This window comes from Hemicordylus capensis, chromosome 4 (assembly GCF_027244095.1).
Source record: "Hemicordylus capensis ecotype Gifberg chromosome 4, rHemCap1.1.pri, whole genome shotgun sequence".
NCBI classification, from domain to species: Eukaryota; Metazoa; Chordata; class Lepidosauria; order Squamata; family Cordylidae; genus Hemicordylus; species Hemicordylus capensis.
In genome coordinates, this window is record NC_069660.1 from 184,742,237 (window position 1) to 184,761,695 (window position 19,459).

Below are 19,459 nucleotides of genomic sequence, written 5' to 3' on the forward strand. Positions count from 1 at the left end.
AGAGGGGTGAGGCAGGGCTGTATTCTGGTCCCTATTTTATTTAAGATATATATCAACTCTATTGTTTCTATCATGAATGCCCCCTTGATCCATTCTCCCAAACTGGCACATAAACATCTCGCCATTTTGATGTATGCCGATGATATGGTCCTTATGTCCCTGACACCTGTAGGCTTGAGACGGGCCCTTTCATTGCTTAGCTCCTACTGTGCTGAAGAGCTTATTGAAGTAAACTATCAAAAAACTGAAGTGTTAGTTTTTGCCAAGCGTCCCAAACTCCATACATGGCAAATGAATGGTCATCACTTGGAACAAGTCAAAATCTTTAAGTACCTTGGAGTGGTCTTTCATTTTTCGGGCTGTCGCCAGGCACAATTAAATTACATTGTGCAGAACGCTCAATCTTCAGCGCATTCAATTAGATCTTTCTATTTTACAAAGGGGGCACTTTATATTCCAGCCGCTCTTAAATTATTTCATGCCAAGGTCTACCCACAATTATTATATTGTGCCCAGCTCGGCCCTTTTGGTAATTTTGTCACTCTGGAAGCTATCCAAACCAAATTCATTAGATCTATATTACAGCTTCTTAGATGTGTTCCTAATGCTGTCATTAGGCGTGAGGTGGGCCTTGGCTATCTGGAAGTGGAATACTGGAAATGTATTTTTGCAATTTGGCTGAAATTAGTCTTTTCCCAATCTGGACTTGCCCCGTTGGTATTAATTGATAATTTTGGTTCTACTTGGAAGCAATTTGTTAAAACAAAATCCCAATATTATGGTTTTTCGCCTGATATGTTTATTAGTTTGGGCCACGACTGCGCTAGGAAGCTGATCAAACAATGAATTTCTGACACCAATTTACAGCTTGAAGTTGCTAACATCCCAAAAGGTTTATACCTTGGAGATCAGCTTTTCAGCACGAAACCTGCTGCATATTTAAATAGTATCACCTTTTCTAAGTTCAGGCGGGCGCTATCATTAGCTGGATTAAATGCACTTCCTACAGTGGTGCTTTATGGGAGGTTCAGGGAGGTTCCTTATGCATCCCGACTTTGTCCTTGTGAGTCTGGTGATATTGAGACTACTGAACATGTTATCTTATATTGTGACCTCTACAAGAATGATCGTTCAACTCTTATATTGCCTTATATTGTGACGTTTCCTGGTCACTCAGACAAATTTCTCTTAAAAATTTTATTGTCAAATTTTAATTATAAGTACACCAACTCAGTGGCTAAATTCTATTATATTTTATGTAAATTACATTCTGCTGTATGTGAAAATGCTTCTGGTCAATGACTGAAATAAAAATGACTCTGACTGAGTCTGACAACCTGTAGTGATGAGATACCTCTTAGACTCTTTAATATGTTTAGACTATTAAGATTAGCTCCTCTAGTTTGTTTTCTAATGTAACTCAAATAAAATGTCAATTTGATTTCTGGAGTGTGTGCTTCATTTTCTAGGCAGTGGGCGAACAGCTGATCAGGACCCAATAAGCCCATAGCTAAAATCTAGCTGCTAGGGAAAGTTAAGCATTAAAAAAATGCCAACACCCCTTTGTGCCTCGTGATTTTTGCTCATGGTCAGGACAGGATAATATGCAGAGTACAATGTAATTACAGTTGTGCATCCACATAGGATTCTTAGTCAGGCTAAATTGCTGTTAGTTAATCACAGATTAAGAAGCACCAATGACATTCCACAGTAGTTGCACAACAACTAAAAACTGTCACCTCCCACTTTCCCATATCTATGATGTTAAAAAAGCACACTGAAACTCTTCCTCACCTATGTGTCTTATCCTATTCAATAAGGGAATTATTCTGTTAAGCAGCTTGGACCTTGCCCCCAAATACATTAGGATTTACAGCCTATCTACCTAGCATGCTCAAGCATGATTTGCTTGTCTATTGGCAGTGGTACTCAAAGTGAAATGTTGCTGTTATACTTCACGGTTCCTGACAGAAGATAAAAAAGAAGGTCATAGTGATTTCAGAAGGGTCAAAGAATCAAAATACTATTTGGGATCTCATTTAGTTTACACATATATTCAGGAATAATGATAACAATAAGTCAGGAGAGTCAACGATTACAGAAACAAGCATTTCTTGGTTCTAACAAACAGAAAAAGGCTACCTGAATTCTAAACATATTTGGAGCATTTGATTCAAAATATATATTATTTATTTATATATATTTTATACCACCTAACCTGGTCAGTTAGGCAGTCCACAAGTTAGCCCACTTGAGTCTCAAATGTTCACACGTCCACCCTCTGAGTTGGGGTGGATGACATCATTACCAACCATGCCCTTTAGCCATCTCTATGTGTCCCTACTGCTGTAGCAAATTTGGTTCAAATCAGTTAGGTGGTGGTTCACAAGCTAGCCCAGTTATGCCTCAAATGTTCATGTATCTGCATTCAAGATGGTTGAGGCATAAACATTTGAAGCACAAGTGGCCTAACTTGTGAACCGCCTGATTTGAACCAAAATTTGGTACAGTGTAGTTAGTGAAACAGTTTGGCACAATGGTACAGTTTGTGATGCTGTCATCCACCTCAGTTCAAGATGGTGAATGCATGGATGTTTGAGGCACAAGTGGGCTAAGTTGTGAACTAAATTTGACACTATAGGCAGATTAGTTCTTACCAGAACAACTTATTTATTTTTGGTGTAGTTGCATTTTGCATGAGTGGGCATGATCCAGCAAGGGTGATCCTCCCAAAGAAATCTGCTTCTTTGAGCAGGGGCATAGCAAGGTTGGATTGGGCCCAGAGACAAGATTTTAAAATGGGTCCCCTGCTCCCTGAAGCTCAGCTCATGAAGTAAAGAAATCTTAAATGAGGCTGAATAGTGGTAACAAAAGCATTGTGTGTGTGTGTGTGTGTATATATATATATATAATTTTTACATTTATATCCCGCTCTTCCTCCAAGGAGCCCAGAGTGGTGTACTACATACTTAAGTTTCTCCTCACAACAACCCTGTGAAGTAGGTAAGGCTGTATCATGGCTGAATGGGGATTTGAACTTGGGTCTCCCCGGTCCTAGTCCAGCACTCTAGCCACTACACCACGCTGGCGCACGCTCTCTCTCTCTCTCTCTATATATATATCTAGATCTCTCTATATAAACCTATGTGCCACAATAGAACATCATCGTAAATTATTTTTTAAAAGGTTTTGTAAATTGTGGACAATGCAAGTCACGTAATGGTACTAGAGAAAGACATGCTGTTCTGGTAGCTCCAGGTCTTAACACTCATATCAAAGATACTGCTAGCATATTTAATGGAATTCATGCTCCTGTGGGAAAAGACTAAACCTGCTGTCCTACAGACACCTACTTGAAAGATACACTAAACACAGTAGGTTTTCTTTCTTACATTGCTAGGACTGGACTGTAAATAATTTAAATTTTAGATATGTTAAACCATTTACAACATACCATACCAATCACATCATTATATTATTGATGTTGTACTTCCATCAATAATATAATAATGATCACATTATTATTATTGATGTTGTACTTCCACTGCCAAAATCAAATAATTTTTCACAGGAAGATAAGATTATCTTCCTGTGGGAAATTACGGGACTTTGGCAGTGGGAGTACAACATCAATAACAATAACAAGAAGAAGTTCTGGTAAGAACTAATCTTCCTGCTTTCCTTTCACTATCATCTTAATTGATAATTACCATCTTCATGTTAGCCCGCTTCAGCCTTAAATGTTTACATGTATGCAATTTTGAATTGGGGTGGATGACATAATCACAAACGATGCCATTGAGGTATCCCTACGTGTCACTCACTACAACTGTAGCAAATTTGATTCAAATCGGTTAGGTGGTCCACTTGTGCCTCAAACATTCTGCCATCTTGAATTGGGGTCAATGCAATAATCACAAACTACGCCACTGAGGTATCCCTATGTGTCCCTACAGCTGTAGCAAATTTGGTTCAAATTGGTTAGGCGGTTCACAAGTTAGCCCACGTGTGCTTCAATTGTTTATGTGTCTGCCATATTGAATCAGGGTGGATGACATCATCACTAACTATGCCACTGAGGTGTCCCTCTGTGTCACTCACTACAACTGTACCAAATTTGATTCAAATTGGTTAGACCCACAAATTAGCCCACTTGAACTTCAAACATTTACGCATCCACCATCTTGATTGGGGTGGATGACATCATCACAAACGACACAATTGTGGTGTCTTTATGTGTCCCTACAGCTGTTGCAAATTTGGTTCAAACTGGTCAGGCAGTTCACAAGTTAGCCCACTTGAGCCTCAAACATTTATGTGTCCACCATCTTGAATGAGGGTGGATGACAGCAGCACAAACTATGCTGTTGGGGTGTCCTTATGTGTCCCTACAACTGTACCCAATTTGGTTCATATTGGTCCAGGCATTGGTCCAGGCACGCCAACACACACAGAGAATGCTGGGTACTCATAAGCTTACTTTCCTTAGGGAAAGTAGGCTAATAATAATATTGCCTGCCATAACTAGGTGCTGTACACAATTCTTTTTAAAAAGAGATACATATGTACAGTGGTCCCTCGACTTACAAACTACTCAACATAAGTATTTTTCGAGTTACAAACGGCAGTTTTAGATCCGGTTTTAGATGCGGTTTTTTCGACTTACAAATTTTTAGATGGGGTTTCCTCGACTTACAAATTTTATATGCGGTTTCCTTGACTTGCCTGCCTGTTTACTGCCTGTTTATTCTTGAAAAGAAATGTTCCTGTGCAGTTTGCAAGCCTTACTGGGGGTCTGGGTCTTTTTTCTAGGCTCCGGAACGCATTAATCCGTTCCCAATGCATTCCTATGGGAAACCGCTTTTCGACTTACGAATTTTTCGACTTACAAATGTGCATTCGGAACGGATTAATTTCGTAAGTAGAGGGACCACTGTATAAGTAAAATAAGCTATATTTATATCTTACGTAAGTGCATAATTTGTGGGCTGCATCCAGTATATATCCCCTTTAGCTCAGAGGTAGTCAACTTTGACTCTCCAGATGCAGTTCAACAACAGGCGGAGAGCCAAGGTTGCCTATCCTGGCTTTAGCTTATTCACTATACAGCACAGCACAGACCAGTGGTTTCTAAACTTTGTACTTCGAGGGAACGCTTTTCCCCATCAATCTGTTTGCCATAGAACCACTGAACGTTACATAGAATTGCAGGGAAAGGTCTAAAATGCACACTCAGCGAGGCTGTTCTCATGCACAGCCTAACCCAGGCTAGGGACGCCCAGCCTGGGTCAGGTTGCGTGTGAGAACCACCAGGACTGGGTCTGATTCCGGTGGGGCTGCACCACCTAGCTCTGCTGTTAGTGAAGGTTAAGGAAGTGAGTGCTATGGGCTTGTGTGTGCGCTGGGCTACTACTAGTCAGGGTGGATTTGATTTAAATCAAACTGATTTAATTCACGATTTAAATCACGACTTAAATCACTAGTCAGTAAGGCTTGATTTAAATCATAGTTTTCTACATAAAGACTAATTCTTGCTGGTATAACTTTAATATGCAAGTAGATGAAGATTTTTAGAATAACAACTTTTCATATTAGTTTTTTTATCCCCAGTTTAATAGGTTAATCATTCATATTTGGACAACTTTTCTGTTGTACTTAGGAAGGAGAAAAATAATCATTACCTTAATAATAACAATTTAAATAGATTTATTCAACTGAAACAATAACATTACAGCATATGTTATTTACTTAAACAAACATCCATGTTTGTTAACTAATTTGGCTAAACAAAATATATATATTTTTTAAGAAACTTAGACCGTCAGCCCAGCCTACACATGAAAAACTTAAATACTGTCCTCTGTAGCTCACTCGTCATCTTCATCTTCTTCTTTGTTCATAATCTGGAAAAGAAAAACAAGCTTTCCTGCTTTATCGGGTCCCAAACGATTTCTCAATTTAGAATGAATGAGTCCAAAGGAAGAGAATATTCTTTCAATGCCTGCAGAAGAAGCTACTGCTGTTAAAAGTGAAATCATTACTTGAACAGTCTCTAAATCCAAGTGCTTAAGTGACTTCCACCAGTTCACTGGTGTGACTTTCTTTAAAATATCTTCAGCAAACATATATTTCTTGAATGGTTCCCCCTTAGCTTTGAAGTTTATTATAGTTGGCATTACAGATGGATGATTGCTGGATACCCATGTCATAGCTAACTCCTCTTCCTCAGCACTTAAGTTTTGACCCTGGTACTGGATATTGACAATATTTGCCAAAAAATGAGCTGGAGACAGTACTTGTCCCATTCGTTTTTTTAATGCTTGTAATTTAATTCTGTCCATGTGTAGTTCTTTTTTTAAGTGTTCACTCAGTTCCTTCCAAATTTCAACAGCATCAGCAATAAAACAGCTATTTTTCTGTATTTTGTTTAAAGATTCAGAGATGGCTTTCAGGATGCTCAGCATATGTTCAACATTTCTCTTAAGCCCAATGTTGAGGATTTTGGCCGTGACAGTGCCATCTATTTTATCTCGATTTTGTTCACAAACTGTCATCAGAATAGGCTAGTTCTTGATATACTGCTCAAAACAGTCCACCACAGAGTTCCATCTAACATCTTGTGGGAGCGTTAGCTTGGTTCCACCCATCCTTTTCAGAGCTGCTGCAGCAAAGTGATTGTTACGGAAGTATTTAGCAATTTCAACAACATTAGTCTTTATTTCTGGAACACTTAAGTCTTTGGCTAAGAGGTGCAGCAAAAGAGCACTGCAACCATATGTTATTAGCTTTGTATTCCCTTCCTGCTCTTCTAAATTTCTTCTCATCTTGGATACATTTGCAGCATTGTCTGTGACCAAACTGCGTACTAGACATTTGAATTTTTGTTCACATGTTATTATAGCTTTTACTGCCACTTCTTGTAAGTATTCTGCTGTGTGTGCATTTCCTGATGTATCAATTGTTTGTGCAAGGAAGACTTTCCCTTCTTCTGTTGTTATACAAGCACATACAATAGGATCATTGTGGACATTACTCCACCCATCAATACTTAGGTTAACAATTCTACCCTCCAGAGCTGTTGCACATTGCTCCATTTCTCTGTCATACATTTTATCCAGCAGTTTCCCTGCAACATCTGCTCTGCTGGGTGGACTGTATCCTGGTCTCAGTGACTGAACCATATTAATGAAATGTGGGTTCTCAGTCAGACGGAAAGAAGAGTTCGTTGCATAAACAAACTGGGCAATTTTTTCATCAATTAACTCTTCTTCTAATCTGCTAGTTTTTATCACAAACTTATCTATGGTGGTTCCAGGAGGGAAGGATTTTTTCTTTCTTTTAGGTGATAGTGATATGTGGCTGTGGGTGTCTGATGATGATGCTAATGAAGCACTATCCTGGATGGATAACTCTGAAACTGTAGAACAGGAGGATGGTGATCTTGAAGGTGGATAGTTTCCAGAATCCATGAATTCCCCTAAACAAAAAAGTCAATGCTGTTATTTTATTGTTTATACAATTTCTGCTTATTGTACACAGCACTGCCCCAAAATGAATATTTGCTTTTCTTCATAACTGTACCAAATGACAGTAACATGCAGTAATAATAAGAAATATAATTTTGCTCAAACATGACAGTTCAAGGCAGTCTTTAGAAATATTATATGATTCAATAAAAATGTTTACCAACCTGAAGATCCTGCCTGTTCAAATGTGTTTCTTTGGTCATCTTCATCACAGCACTTCTCATGATGTTGCCTCATTCGGGCCACCAGGCCTTGCATTTCTTTGTTGCAGTGTTTGCATTTTGCACGCATGCCTGCCTTACCGATAGGTAAAGGAACTTCATTAAAATATTGCCAAACTGGGTCTCTTTTACGGCCTGCTGCCATTATAGGTTTTTTCCTCCAAGGAAAGAATGTGATAAACCTCAGGTCATACACACAAAAAGATCCAAAGACTTGTCTGTCTGTGGCTATGCAGTATTGTGCTCAGAAAGTTTCACTTTCATTTTGTACTGCTTGTCTGCTTGCCCCTCCCTCCTCACACTTAGTTTCACTTTCTTCTTGTACAGATCTATTCCACTCCAAACAATCAGAAAAATATTGTTTCTATTCTATTTCACTGAACTTCTTGAAACTTAGCACTGAAGGGGTTGATTCTGTATTCATAGGTTTGTAGAACAATAGGATTAAGGTCTTTTTCTCAACTCTGTTCATGTCATAACATTTTTGCTGTGAAGAAGAGGAATGTGATCTCTGCTGAGTCAAATTCAGTTTTGAGAACTGCAAAAGTAAACCAAGCATCTGTGATAATATCTTGTAGGCAGAGAAACTGCCCAATATTCTTACAAAAACCTCTGGAAGAGCATGACATTGTGAATGGATTAATTGAATTTATTTACCAAAAAAATTAAACATATACAGCCTTATTCTACATAATTAAAAAACTAATCTTTATTTCATGATGGAATAACCTTTGGATGGTAATATATTTTCCTCAAAAAGCATTTTATTTTAAAAAATCTGATTTAAATCAAAAAAATCCGATTTAAATAAAAAAAATCCGATTTTTTTTATTTTTTTTAAAAAAATCATTGATTTTTATCCACCCTGCTACTAGTCCTTAACCCAGGCTTTGGGCTTGTGTGCGCCTGGCTGCACACATAGCGCCTGGCTGCACACATAGATGTATGTGTGGTCATGTCAACAGCCCCAGTTATTATGAAGTAGCCTGGGAAGAAAAACATACAGATGTCTTTATGTCACAATGGGAAAAGGGCTTCGAAGGAAATCTAACTATGGCATTCTGCAACATCTTTGCCAATAGTTTTGGGAAATATTCTGATTAAACCAATAACACATGAAAGACACACCTGCTGCAGTCAACAGGAATCAAGGGAATTACAGAAGTCAATGTCACAGTTCCTGCACACAGCACTCTTTGATCCTACATTGCCTTGTAATGTAGCCTCATGTAATCAGACATGAGGCTTTGACTATAGGAGTGAATATGAAGTTGAAAAATATTAGCATGGTTAAGAAAGCCTGAGAAAACCTGTCACATTATTAGAAATATTAAATATCAGTCTAAAGGGATTTGGGGGTTTCTATCACGACACTAATCTAAGGTCTGAAGATTGTGTAATTTATCTTCATGCTGAGTAACAGCCCAGTGAGCATAAATTTGAAATTACATACACAGTTCCATGCACACCTTATTCTAAGAAAAGGATATTAAACCCTTCAGTTTGACAGACAAGAACAGCACTATGGAGGCCTTCACCCTGCCAAGTTCTGATAGAGAATGCTTATAGAACTGGAAACATTTCTAGCAGGGTATAATCAGAACTACATTACAGAGGCATTAAAGTATTGAAAACAAAAGGCTCGGAATTATTCTCTCTTTAGATAAAGAAAGAAGATTAAAAGGGAATTTCAAAGATACACAACAAAAGAGTCTTGTGGCACTTTAGAGATACACAGATCTATTGTGGCATAAGGTTTATTAAGGTTTATACATTTATGATGATCCTCTTTAAAAGTAGAGGTTAAATACAAGCCTATTATTACAATGCATGGAGCCCTCTGTTTTATGTAATGGATGAACTTGGGTGTTATGGTTCTGTTTTATGTTTCAACAGTTTATTATTTTATTTGACCAAGTTTGCTTTTATATAAAGCTCGCTTTTATGTAAAGCTTTTGTATACTTTGTGTTTTGCTGGTCGAATGACCGTAACAATAAAGATTTGAATACAGGCTTATAGCTGCATTTACTTGAAAGGAACAGAAATCTGAATTTACTATGACCTCCTGATTTTTAATATTTTAAAATTGGAAAAAATCTAGTATTGGATTCAGGTAAATACAGAACTAATGTATATGTTGAAAATAGAATTTTTAACATGCAATTCATTTCCAATATCATCTTTTAATTTGACATAACCATATAAACTAGTTTATGAGCTTTGTACCTGATAAGAATTTGGTTCTTTGAGTGAATATTCCAGAAGTAATAGAGACGGCTATAAAGATTAAGATTGGACTTTGGAGCATGTGAATTAGTGTTACTTTGTGAATACCAATTTACACTTGAGAAAGACCTACATTGAAACAGAGTTCACCGGGTCACTGTCGTCGATGTGTGGACTCACTTGTTTACACATTACATCAGTCTCCACACCATGGATGTCATCATTCCTTTTATGCTATATATTTGTTCCATTTGTATCATTTCCAATCGTTTGTTTTAGGAACATAGGAAACTGCCATATACTGAGTCAGACCATTTGTCTATCTAGCCCAGTATTGTCTTCACAGACTGGCAGTGGCTTCTCCAAGGTTGCAGGCAGGAATCTCTCTCAGTCCTATCTTGGAGAACCCAGGGAGGGAACTTGAAACCTTCTGCTCTTCCCAGAGCGGCTTCATCCCCTGAGGGGAATATCTTGCAGTGCTCACACATCAAGTCTCCCATTCATATGCAACCAGGGCAGACCCTGCTTAGCCATGGGGACAAGTCATGCTTGCTACCACAAGACCAGCTCTCCTCCCCTCTTGTCTTAGATTGCATGTATTTTAAATTATAGATCTACACTGGATTAAGTGATCATGGCCCTCCCCTCACACTCAAGGGAGGCGGGGAAACAGGGAGAGCAGCTGAACGCGAGACTGTCACCACGCCAAACGCTTTCTGTATGTCTCTCTCACACATATGGAGAATAAGGGCATCTGAGAGATCTCCCCACAAACACACAGCATCAGAGAGGGGAGGATACCCGAGAGGGAACAGAAAGAAATCCATGCTTCAGACATGTGAGGGTCCAGTCTAACATGCTACACTGACACTGACACAAGCCCTATGCACTCAGAGCAGGATCTTTGCAATGACAATGCTCCTAGAAACACCCTTCCCTTCCTTGCTGGCAAAGGAGAGCAGCCAGCCCCTGTGCACAAGGGCTGGCAAGACAACCCACAAGGGAGGGAAAGAGAGATAGTCAAAAGAGGGGGGGAGGGAAGGAGAAAGAAAGAGGAAGGAAAAGAGTGAAAATGAAAAGAAGAAACGAGGGAGGAGAAGAGAGACGGGAGGAGAGGAGATAGACAAAAGAGGGGAAATGAGAGAGAGAGAGAGAGTAAAAATAATGAAGGGGGGAAGAAAGATGGTGAGAGAGGGGAGGAGAGACAGAAGGGAGAGTCAGTGAGCGAGAGAAAGATAGAAAATAAAGGGGGAGAGAGCAAGCGTTTGGGGAGTTTGGAGATCAGAAAAAGTAGGAGGGAGGGGAAGTGGGAGGCAGCTGGAGCAGGAGCAAGGGGCTGAATGACACATGGGCACCAGAGCTGAGGAAATAACATGTTGGAAGCAATGGGCTGGAGGGTGGGCAGGCCTCTGCAGTGAGGGAGCTGTGGTGGGTGCCAAAGGGAACAAACAGATCCTAGTGCACAGATACTCTGCAACCCTATATGAACCCATAGATGCTTCTGTCACTTTTGAGACCACAAAAAGCATGACTTCTCAAAGAGGATGGAGTGGCAGCAACAACAGGTGGAAGCTACAGTGCTATTTTCCTCTATTTACTGTGGGCTGTCACAGATTATTTATGTAGATATTGCATTCATATCTTGAGAAGAGCAATGGCAGCAGTAACAACTTGTGGTAGTAAATGAAAGGAGTAGCCCTTGAGCCAAAGAGGAAAGGAAAGGAGTGAGAGCTATGATAGCCAGCAGAGTATGGCTGATCTCTCCTACAGGCTTACAACCTATTCTGTTCCTCTTGCTATATAACAAATACATTTTAAAGTCCTGGGAAGGAAAGTGAGGAAACAAACAAGAAGAAATTAATTATATACAGATGATTTTGCTAATTTTAATCAGGTTAAAGCATTTTAATAGAATTAGAAACAGTTAATCTGCAAAACAATTTCATAATGAGTTATGGGAGTGTTAATCCTTTTGGTAACAAGAGATCCTAGAAACTTGTATTAGACAGTAACAAAGAATAGAACTGTAATTCAACACTGGTGCCCTTATTTCTGAGGATATTTAAGCAAGCTTTGATCAGAATAAGTACAACTATTCAACTGGAATTATGGGTACTTCCTAAGGAAATCTCATAGCACTGCAAGTTGCACTTTCAAAAATGGTTTATTTGGCTGTTGAAAGCAGACTGCACACCATCTACGTGAATTATCTGCAGTTAAATGCCCAGTTGTGATCTTCATTATTCCTGTAAGTCTTTCTAGATGATGGTGTCCAATCCTAACAAATGTTTTAATAATCTGATTTTAAATTAAGTATTCCCTAAATGGAAAGAAAATATAGTAGTATCAATATTTCAAAAATTGCCTTACTTGATTATTATTAGATTTGATCACACCCCGTTTTCCATACTTTTCTTGTCTATATTAATTTGACATTGTAAATAAGCTTCAGTACCTGATCTTGAGATTTCTTTTTCTTCTTCTTCTTGCCCCAGCATCCTGAACTTTCTGCATCTTTTCCATTGGCATCACCACAAAGTAAACCATCAAGTTCATCAGTTCCCATTTGCTGTCCCTGAGATGTTTCTGCAGCGAGTCGGTATGAGAGGTTCCTTAAAATGCACACACAGTTTTCAACGGTCTAAAAGAGAAGGCAAAATCAAATATACAAAAAGGTTAAAGAAAAAGGTCTTCTAGAGTTCATATATTCATCAGAAAAGAATTGATAATACTTGTTTTGGAGCATTATTTCTAGTTCAAAATGCTCCCTGGAGTAGCCATAGTTGGTACGGAAAACAAACAAAAGATCCCATCAGCCTGGTTCTTATAATGGCCACTTCAAATGTCCATCATGGAGCTGATACAGTCCTCATGAGAGAAAACTTGAACAATAGCCTGCTTCTGACATGTGAAAAATAAACTAGCTCAATTAAGCATATATGGAGAAACATTTCCTCTTTTATTGAGAAAATTGAGTCAGTTGATATTTTAAGCGGAACTGCTATCATTTATCTGATTTCAAAATATACAGATATGACAAATATTTCCCCCCGCTGCATAACTGACGCAGCAGGAAATCCCAAGCCACAGAAGGGCATTCTCCCTTGCCTGCTGTCATGCCCTTCCTTCTGCAGTGCTGGAAGGCAAATACAGAAAGCTACCAATCATGGAAAGACTTTGCCCCTGTGACACTGGGGAGGCAGAAACCACAGAGCATGTACTCCTTTCTTGCCCCTTTTATAAGGACAGTCATGACAAGCTTATACTTCCCTGCTCTTCAAGTACCTGGCTGCCCTAGTCAAGCTTAAACCAGGATGCTACTTTCGGATGAAGATTGGGCCTCCACGTATAACTCTGCCAAGTTCTGTGCAGCAGCATACAAAGTCCGCTGGGTCCTGACTGCCAGTTCATAACCATGTATTAGTCTTGTACTGATTTTAGCCACTGCCTATTTTACTTGCCTGCTTCACTCTCAGCCAATTATCCTGTCCTACATATTTTAGTCACCCCTTCCTAAAGTTTAAATATCTTACGTTTTATCCTCTCATAAACAGATGCATATAACTTTGAATATAAATGTAGTGATCTTGTACACATACTTTTGCCTGTTCTCTCCCTACTGTAATATGTTTTACTGTATTTAAGCTGAGCTGTGGTAGTAGATTTACAGTCCTTCTGACAACAGAGTAGCATTTATAGTGATTATAGTTTATAACTACTAGTAATTATTAGTAATTTTATAGTAATTATAGTTTATAGCAATGTTAATGTAGTAATTTTAATTAGTAATTTCAATGTAATATGGTTTTATTGCTTCAAAATCTGTCCTATCCTAATGTATGTACTCAGAATTACTGCCTCACACTTTCTTATGCTGGTCTTGGACTGTAATAAAGATGATTGATTGACTGATTGACAAATATTTATATACCACTTTTCAACAAAAGTTCCCAAAGCGGTTTACATTGATATAAATATATAAATATTTATTTATATCCAACAGAATGTCCAACAGAAAGAGGACAGAACAAGTGATAATATGTGGTAAACAGAATTCACACAAGCAAACACTAGATTCTGCCAATTACAAATTGGCATGCTATTTTGCCCTCAGGATTATAGCCGGCAGGTAGATGCCTTTGTGCTCATGCATACCTGCTCCACTGGAAAGAATTAAATTAATGAATCATGACTCATGCTTTATTTGAATGTGGGATCTCTCTGACCTTGTGAGGTAAAACTCACTAAAGATCCATTCCCAATGGGGAAGTCTCTTTTAAAAAAATATTATTGTTCATTTCTCAACAAAAAGTGATTACAATCACCTGTATGTGTCCCCTCCACCCCATCTCCTCATAGACAGCAGACATTAAGGCTTGAAATTCTTATTTGTCCATGCCCCCAAAACAGGCAGCAGCCATCTTGGCTCTGCTGTGACATTATTGCTGCTGCCCTTCTTTGAAGCTTGGTCATTCAGAGAAACTGCAGTTTAGAAAGTGCAGTTTCCTGCAGTAATCTGACCAAAAACAACTGTGATTTTGAAAAATCTAGACAGTACAAGTGATGTATAGTACCACTGTGCAAGAGCACAACAAAAAGCACATGGGAGGCGGGTGGGGGATTATGCATGTACCTTCCAAAAAGAAGGGATGGGAAAAGCTTAGATACATGCAGTGAGAAGAAAAAAGCTGTTCAACAAGAAATTTATGTTGTGTCTCAGGACCATTTCAAACAATCACAAATAAATGATAAAATATTTGTTATATATTTATTTTCTGCCCTCTTTTTTAAAAAAAGGGGAACTATGTGAAGCGCGGGATGAACAGTGTAATAGGAGTGGAGATGAGAGTAGTGAAGACCACAAGGTTAGTATGAGAGCTAGTTTCATAACTCAAAAACCAAAACAAATATCCCCTCTGCCCAAAATCAACCTCTTATATGGCTTGCCAGTATATTGCCAGGGGAAATTATTTTTATTTGATTTTTCTCTTCCTTTAAAAAGCGGGGAGGAAGCAGAAAAGGGGGAGTGAACAGTGCCTGACTCCTGCTCTTTTTGCCTTTAGTCCTAGCTGAGAATAATTTCTATCAGGGCTGGTAAAATCTGGCCCTCCACCTTGTACCCAGGGAAGATAAATTGTTCAAAAATAAAGGGAAACCATTATTATATTTGAATGATTTAACTCAGGTCTCTGAGGTAGATTGGGCCTGTTCTATCACATAGGCCTCAAATGCTTAGCAGTGTTAGTGTTGCTGCTTTTATAGAACCATGACCTCTTCCTTCATTATGGCTGCATTCAGATGAAACAGATAACCACAGTTAATTGTGGCCGAGGTTGTAAATCTCTTTTGCCCGAACACACAAAACCATGGTTAAGGGGCCAAAAGCAGCTTTCAGTTTGCCTTGCCAAACTCCAATTTGAACCTTCAGTTAGCTCTAAGGTTTGCCACCAACACCAAATGTTTGGCCGCCGAAGTGTTACATCCGACAGCTGATGCAGCTATAACCGCAGTTTCCCTGCCAATTTTCAAACTGTGATAATAGAAGCGGCAGTGCAGACCCACCCGAGGATGTGTCTGCTCCATGCTTTCGGCAATTCTCGCTAGCAGCCTCTTGGAAAACCATACCCCACCCCTCCTGTCAGCTATACAGCTATGGAGTTGCCAGATGACAGGATGCCACCCCACCCCATCCTGGACTTGTTGGCCTGTGACAGCCCTGATTCCAACTCTATCCCTCCCCCACCCCCACACTGGGAAGCAGCAGGGCGGTGGCATGGGATGACAGGATGGGCACCAAGTGTTCTGCTCCCTGAGAAGAAGAGAGCAACAGCCATGTATGTTCACAAGCACAAACACTCCAAGTGGCAACATAAGCAGGGTACCCCATCATAGCACCAAGAGGGGGACATTGTACAGGGGGTGGGGTAGGGTATAAAAGGTAGAGCAGCAAAGTTCTTTTTCACAGATAGGCTGGGGAAGGGGTTAGGGTTCCCTTCCCCTTTGGGGGATATTTGCTCCCTAAGTCTTGTTCATGAGAAGGGCCTTCTGTGATTACCCATCTCGTACATCATCACACTGGAGACCTAGCCCATTACCCCATGGAATGCTCTTTCACAAAAGTGGCAGACTACGGGGAGTGAGGGAGGATGCTCTATACAGGAAAGCCACAGGGATGGGACCTTGGGTGAGTGCTGACCCGGTCTTGGTGCCCTGCCTGTGGCCCCGAAGGGTGAGTCCAATGTCCCAGGCCAGCTTGAAACCAGGGATCTCCTCTCCCAGGAATCTCTGTGCCAGGAGATCTGAATACGGCACCACCCTGGACCCAGCCCAGGAACTTCAAATGGCTTTAAAGGTCCATGCCCAACCCCTGTACCTACACCGTCCACACAAATGGGTATGCACTGGCACATGGCCCCCTCATGGCAGGGATAGTCAACATGCGCAGGGCATCCCCTCTCCAGCCAAGGGACAAATATATATATTTTGAGGGGCACTCCTTTCGAAGTTTGAGGGGCTGCCACAAGCAGGGATTCAGGAGCAGCCAAGTTCTACCTTTTAAACAGAATGTTTGGGGAAGGTTGGCCAGCCCCTTCCCCTTTTGGGGAGTTTGTGCCCCCCCCCCCCGGCTTACTCATGAATAGGGCTGGGCAGCTGGATTAGCACTGCTCCACCATCTGAAAGGAAACTTCCTTTGTGATGAAGATGGTAACATACCCAGCCCGAAAAACCATGGCTCAAGCGAGTGCCACAACTAACAACTCTAATAACTCATGAGAAGAACCTTCAGAGGGGAGGAGAAAGAACTGCCAATTGATTAAAATCAGATCAAAATTTAAAAGGCCTGAGTGAACAAAAACGTCGTCACTTGGCATCTAAAAAAAGAAAGTGATGAAGCCAGGCAAACCTCACTGGGGAGGCTGTTCCTTAAACAGGGTGCAACCACTGAAAAGGCACAATTTCCAGATGAAACTTTGCACACGTTGATACTGTAATAGGCTGTTCACTATAGTCTCACTAATTCTCCACACAAGTCTAAAAGGAGTCTTGGGGCATTCTGCCACCATTCCAGAACAGTTCTGTTAAGACCACCTGCCAGCCCAAGCACACATGTGGAGATGTGCACCTCTGCCTGTGCCCCCAGGGATGACACCGCAGTCCTGGGTCAGTTGGAAACTGGGGATCCCCTCTCCTGCTGATCCCTGCGCTGGGAGATCTGCATAGGCTGACACGCTGGGCCGGACCTGGGAATTTTGAATGGATTTAAGGGTCTGCGCCACAGCCCAGCTGCACCACCCAGGCAAATTATACTTTATTATAACAATATATTTATTATATTATAACCACATATATACAAATTATAACTATGGAGTTATACTTTCCACTGAAAGATTGGGGAAGGGGCCCCCAGCCTCTTCTCCTTTGGGGGGTTCGCGACCCCCTTGGCTTACTCATTATCAAGGCCAGTCACTATGGTCAGTCTTGGATAAACTGAAATCCTTCTTCAAGGATACAGCCACCCGACCCGGAGCTCACTGGCCAGGCATGAGAGGGAAAGGGCATGGGGACACCGACAGGCAACTCATCAGAAGGACCATCAGAGGGGAAGAGAAGAGAATTGTCCAGACAAATCCGAATTGAATACAGACAGCAAAACATCCCCTTCTCCCACTAACACCTCCCTCATGAGAGTGTCAGGCCATGGGTGTTCTAAATTGTGCAAGGAAGTTTTATAGATGGCAACCATGGCAAATGGTACTCCAGAGACCACTTTCCTTGTCTTGGGGACTGCAGACAAGCTGCTGAGAAACCGTGCCCCGACAGCCCGATCAAGAGAGTATCAGATCATGGGTGCTCTAAGTAGAGCTGTGCTGTGCTGCTGTAGGCTGGAAAGCAGTGGGCAGGGGTAACCCAGAGACTGTTTTCCTGATTCTGGGGACAGCAGCCAAGCTGCTGTGGAAACAAGCCCCGCCTGACTGTCCGCACCTGTGCACCTTCGCCTGTGGCCCTTGAAGTTGCCCACACTGTCCTAGGGTTGGGAGAGAAGAGGAAAGTGCCCTCTCCCACAATTCCCCATACCTGCCTATCTGTATACAGTGCACAAACGGAGCAGACCTGGGAGTTTTGAATTTGTGTGAATGTTGGATCACTCCATGGCTGTGCACGTGGTGGGCTATGGCACATGAAGTGTCATAATCTCCTCTGGGGTGTGTACAAGGCTTCAGAGGGATGATGGTGGAGAATCTTTTCTATTTTTTACCATAGAGAGTTGGAGGCTCCGTTAAAGCAGGACCCCTTGGGTTCACTGGTGGGTAAGTGGGTGGCTCAACTCATGAGCTCGCAGTCTGTGGATGGGGATCATCCTTTAATGGGCACAGCACAACCATATCTGTAGTAGACTGGCCTTCTCATGAGGCCAGCAAGCTGCCAAACAGCGGATTTGTGATAGGTCTGGAATCCGGACTGCTTTGCCCATTATGGTGGGAAAAGACCCCTTCCCAAAAGCATCCTTTGCTCTTCTCCATCTGGATATCCTATTTTAGCAAATGTGGATTTTCTTCTCCCCTCCTGTAATGAGAGTGGAATCCCCCCACCCCTCAGCCGCCAAAACCACCAGATAATTTGTGCTTGTATGTGTGGTGCTTTCAGGGTATGGGGATTCTTAGGGGGCAGTGGCGGTGCCATAACTGCAGAAGTGCTGGCATTGCAGGGCATTTAAAGGCCTTTAAATGCCGCTTTCCTGCAGAGGGTGGGTGTGTTCAATTACCCTTTCACTGATACAAATCTTGTATCCAGGCCGAACTAGATTCCACGGTTACTGCAGAATCTGCTGTGGAATAGGGAAGTGTGAGCTGGTTCAAATTCAAACCAGCTCAACATCGAACAGGCCTGATCTGAAGGCTCAGTATCAAGTCAGCCTCAAACCGAACTTTGAACTGAATGTTTTACAGTCAAAACCACCCCCTAGCTGGTTCGGGGGATTCTGACTGTAAAAGAAATATTTTTTTTAAAAGAATTTGTTGCCTCCAGGGGTGCTGCCGGGGCTGCGGGAGGGGGTCTATGGTGGTTCCCCCTCCACTGCTGGCCTCCCCCGGTCTCATAAATGCCCATTTTAGGCCTCTGTGTAATTGCTGTGGCCATTTTGAAGGTCACCATGCATGCAAAATGGACACCTGCATGACCGGAGTCGTGCAGGTGTCTATTGCACATGCGTGATGGCCTCCAAAATGGCCACTGCAGCTACATAGAGAAAACTGCCTGAACCGGGCCTTTACAAGACCAGGGGAGGCCAGCAGGGAGAGGAGGAACCTCTGGAGACACACATACACCAAGAGGCTGCTGCAGCGCCCTCAGTAGCGATGAGTTCTTTTTTTTCCCCAGAGTCACAACCCCTGAACTGGCTCAAACTCGATCTGAACCAGGGTGTTTGGAGGTGCACAAAGCTGAACATGCCCAGTTTGGTTCAGACTCAAACCAAACTGCGCAAA

The 19,459-nt window shown here is 41.3% G+C and overlaps 2 protein-coding genes across 7 annotated transcripts in view; both read right to left on the reverse strand.

The window, feature by feature from the left end:
- CTNND2 (catenin delta 2) overlaps nucleotides 1-19,459 on the reverse strand; it is a 924,887-nt gene that overhangs the window by 130,779 nt on the left and 774,649 nt on the right. For all 6 annotated transcript variants that reach the window (XM_053242882.1, XM_053242877.1, XM_053242879.1 and 3 more), the window contains one exon: nucleotides 12,430-12,615. In XM_053242882.1, coding sequence (XP_053098857.1) covers nucleotides 12,430-12,615 — 186 coding nt within the window. The remainder of the gene's footprint in view (nucleotides 1-12,429; nucleotides 12,616-19,459) is intronic.
- On the reverse strand, nucleotides 5,614-7,968 carry LOC128322129 (uncharacterized). Its single transcript, XM_053242887.1, has 2 exons — nucleotides 7,691-7,968; nucleotides 5,614-7,477 (listed from the first exon to the last, which is right to left on the reverse strand). Exons 1-2 carry the CDS (start codon nucleotides 7,890-7,892, stop codon nucleotides 6,564-6,566), a joined length of 1,116 nt encoding a protein of 371 aa, XP_053098862.1. The 5' UTR covers nucleotides 7,893-7,968; the 3' UTR covers nucleotides 5,614-6,563.

What these genes read in the sequence shown, in the direction of transcription:
- LOC128322129 (XM_053242887.1), bottom strand. Translation starts at nt 7,892, where the DNA reads ATGGCAGCAGGCCGTAAAAGAGACCCAGTTTGGCAATATTTTAATGAA. An exon ending in TGAACAGGCAGGATCTTCAG is followed by an intron (nt 7,478 to 7,690) that starts GTTGGTAAACAT and finishes TTTTTTGTTTAG; the next exon opens with GGGAATTCATGGATTCTGGA.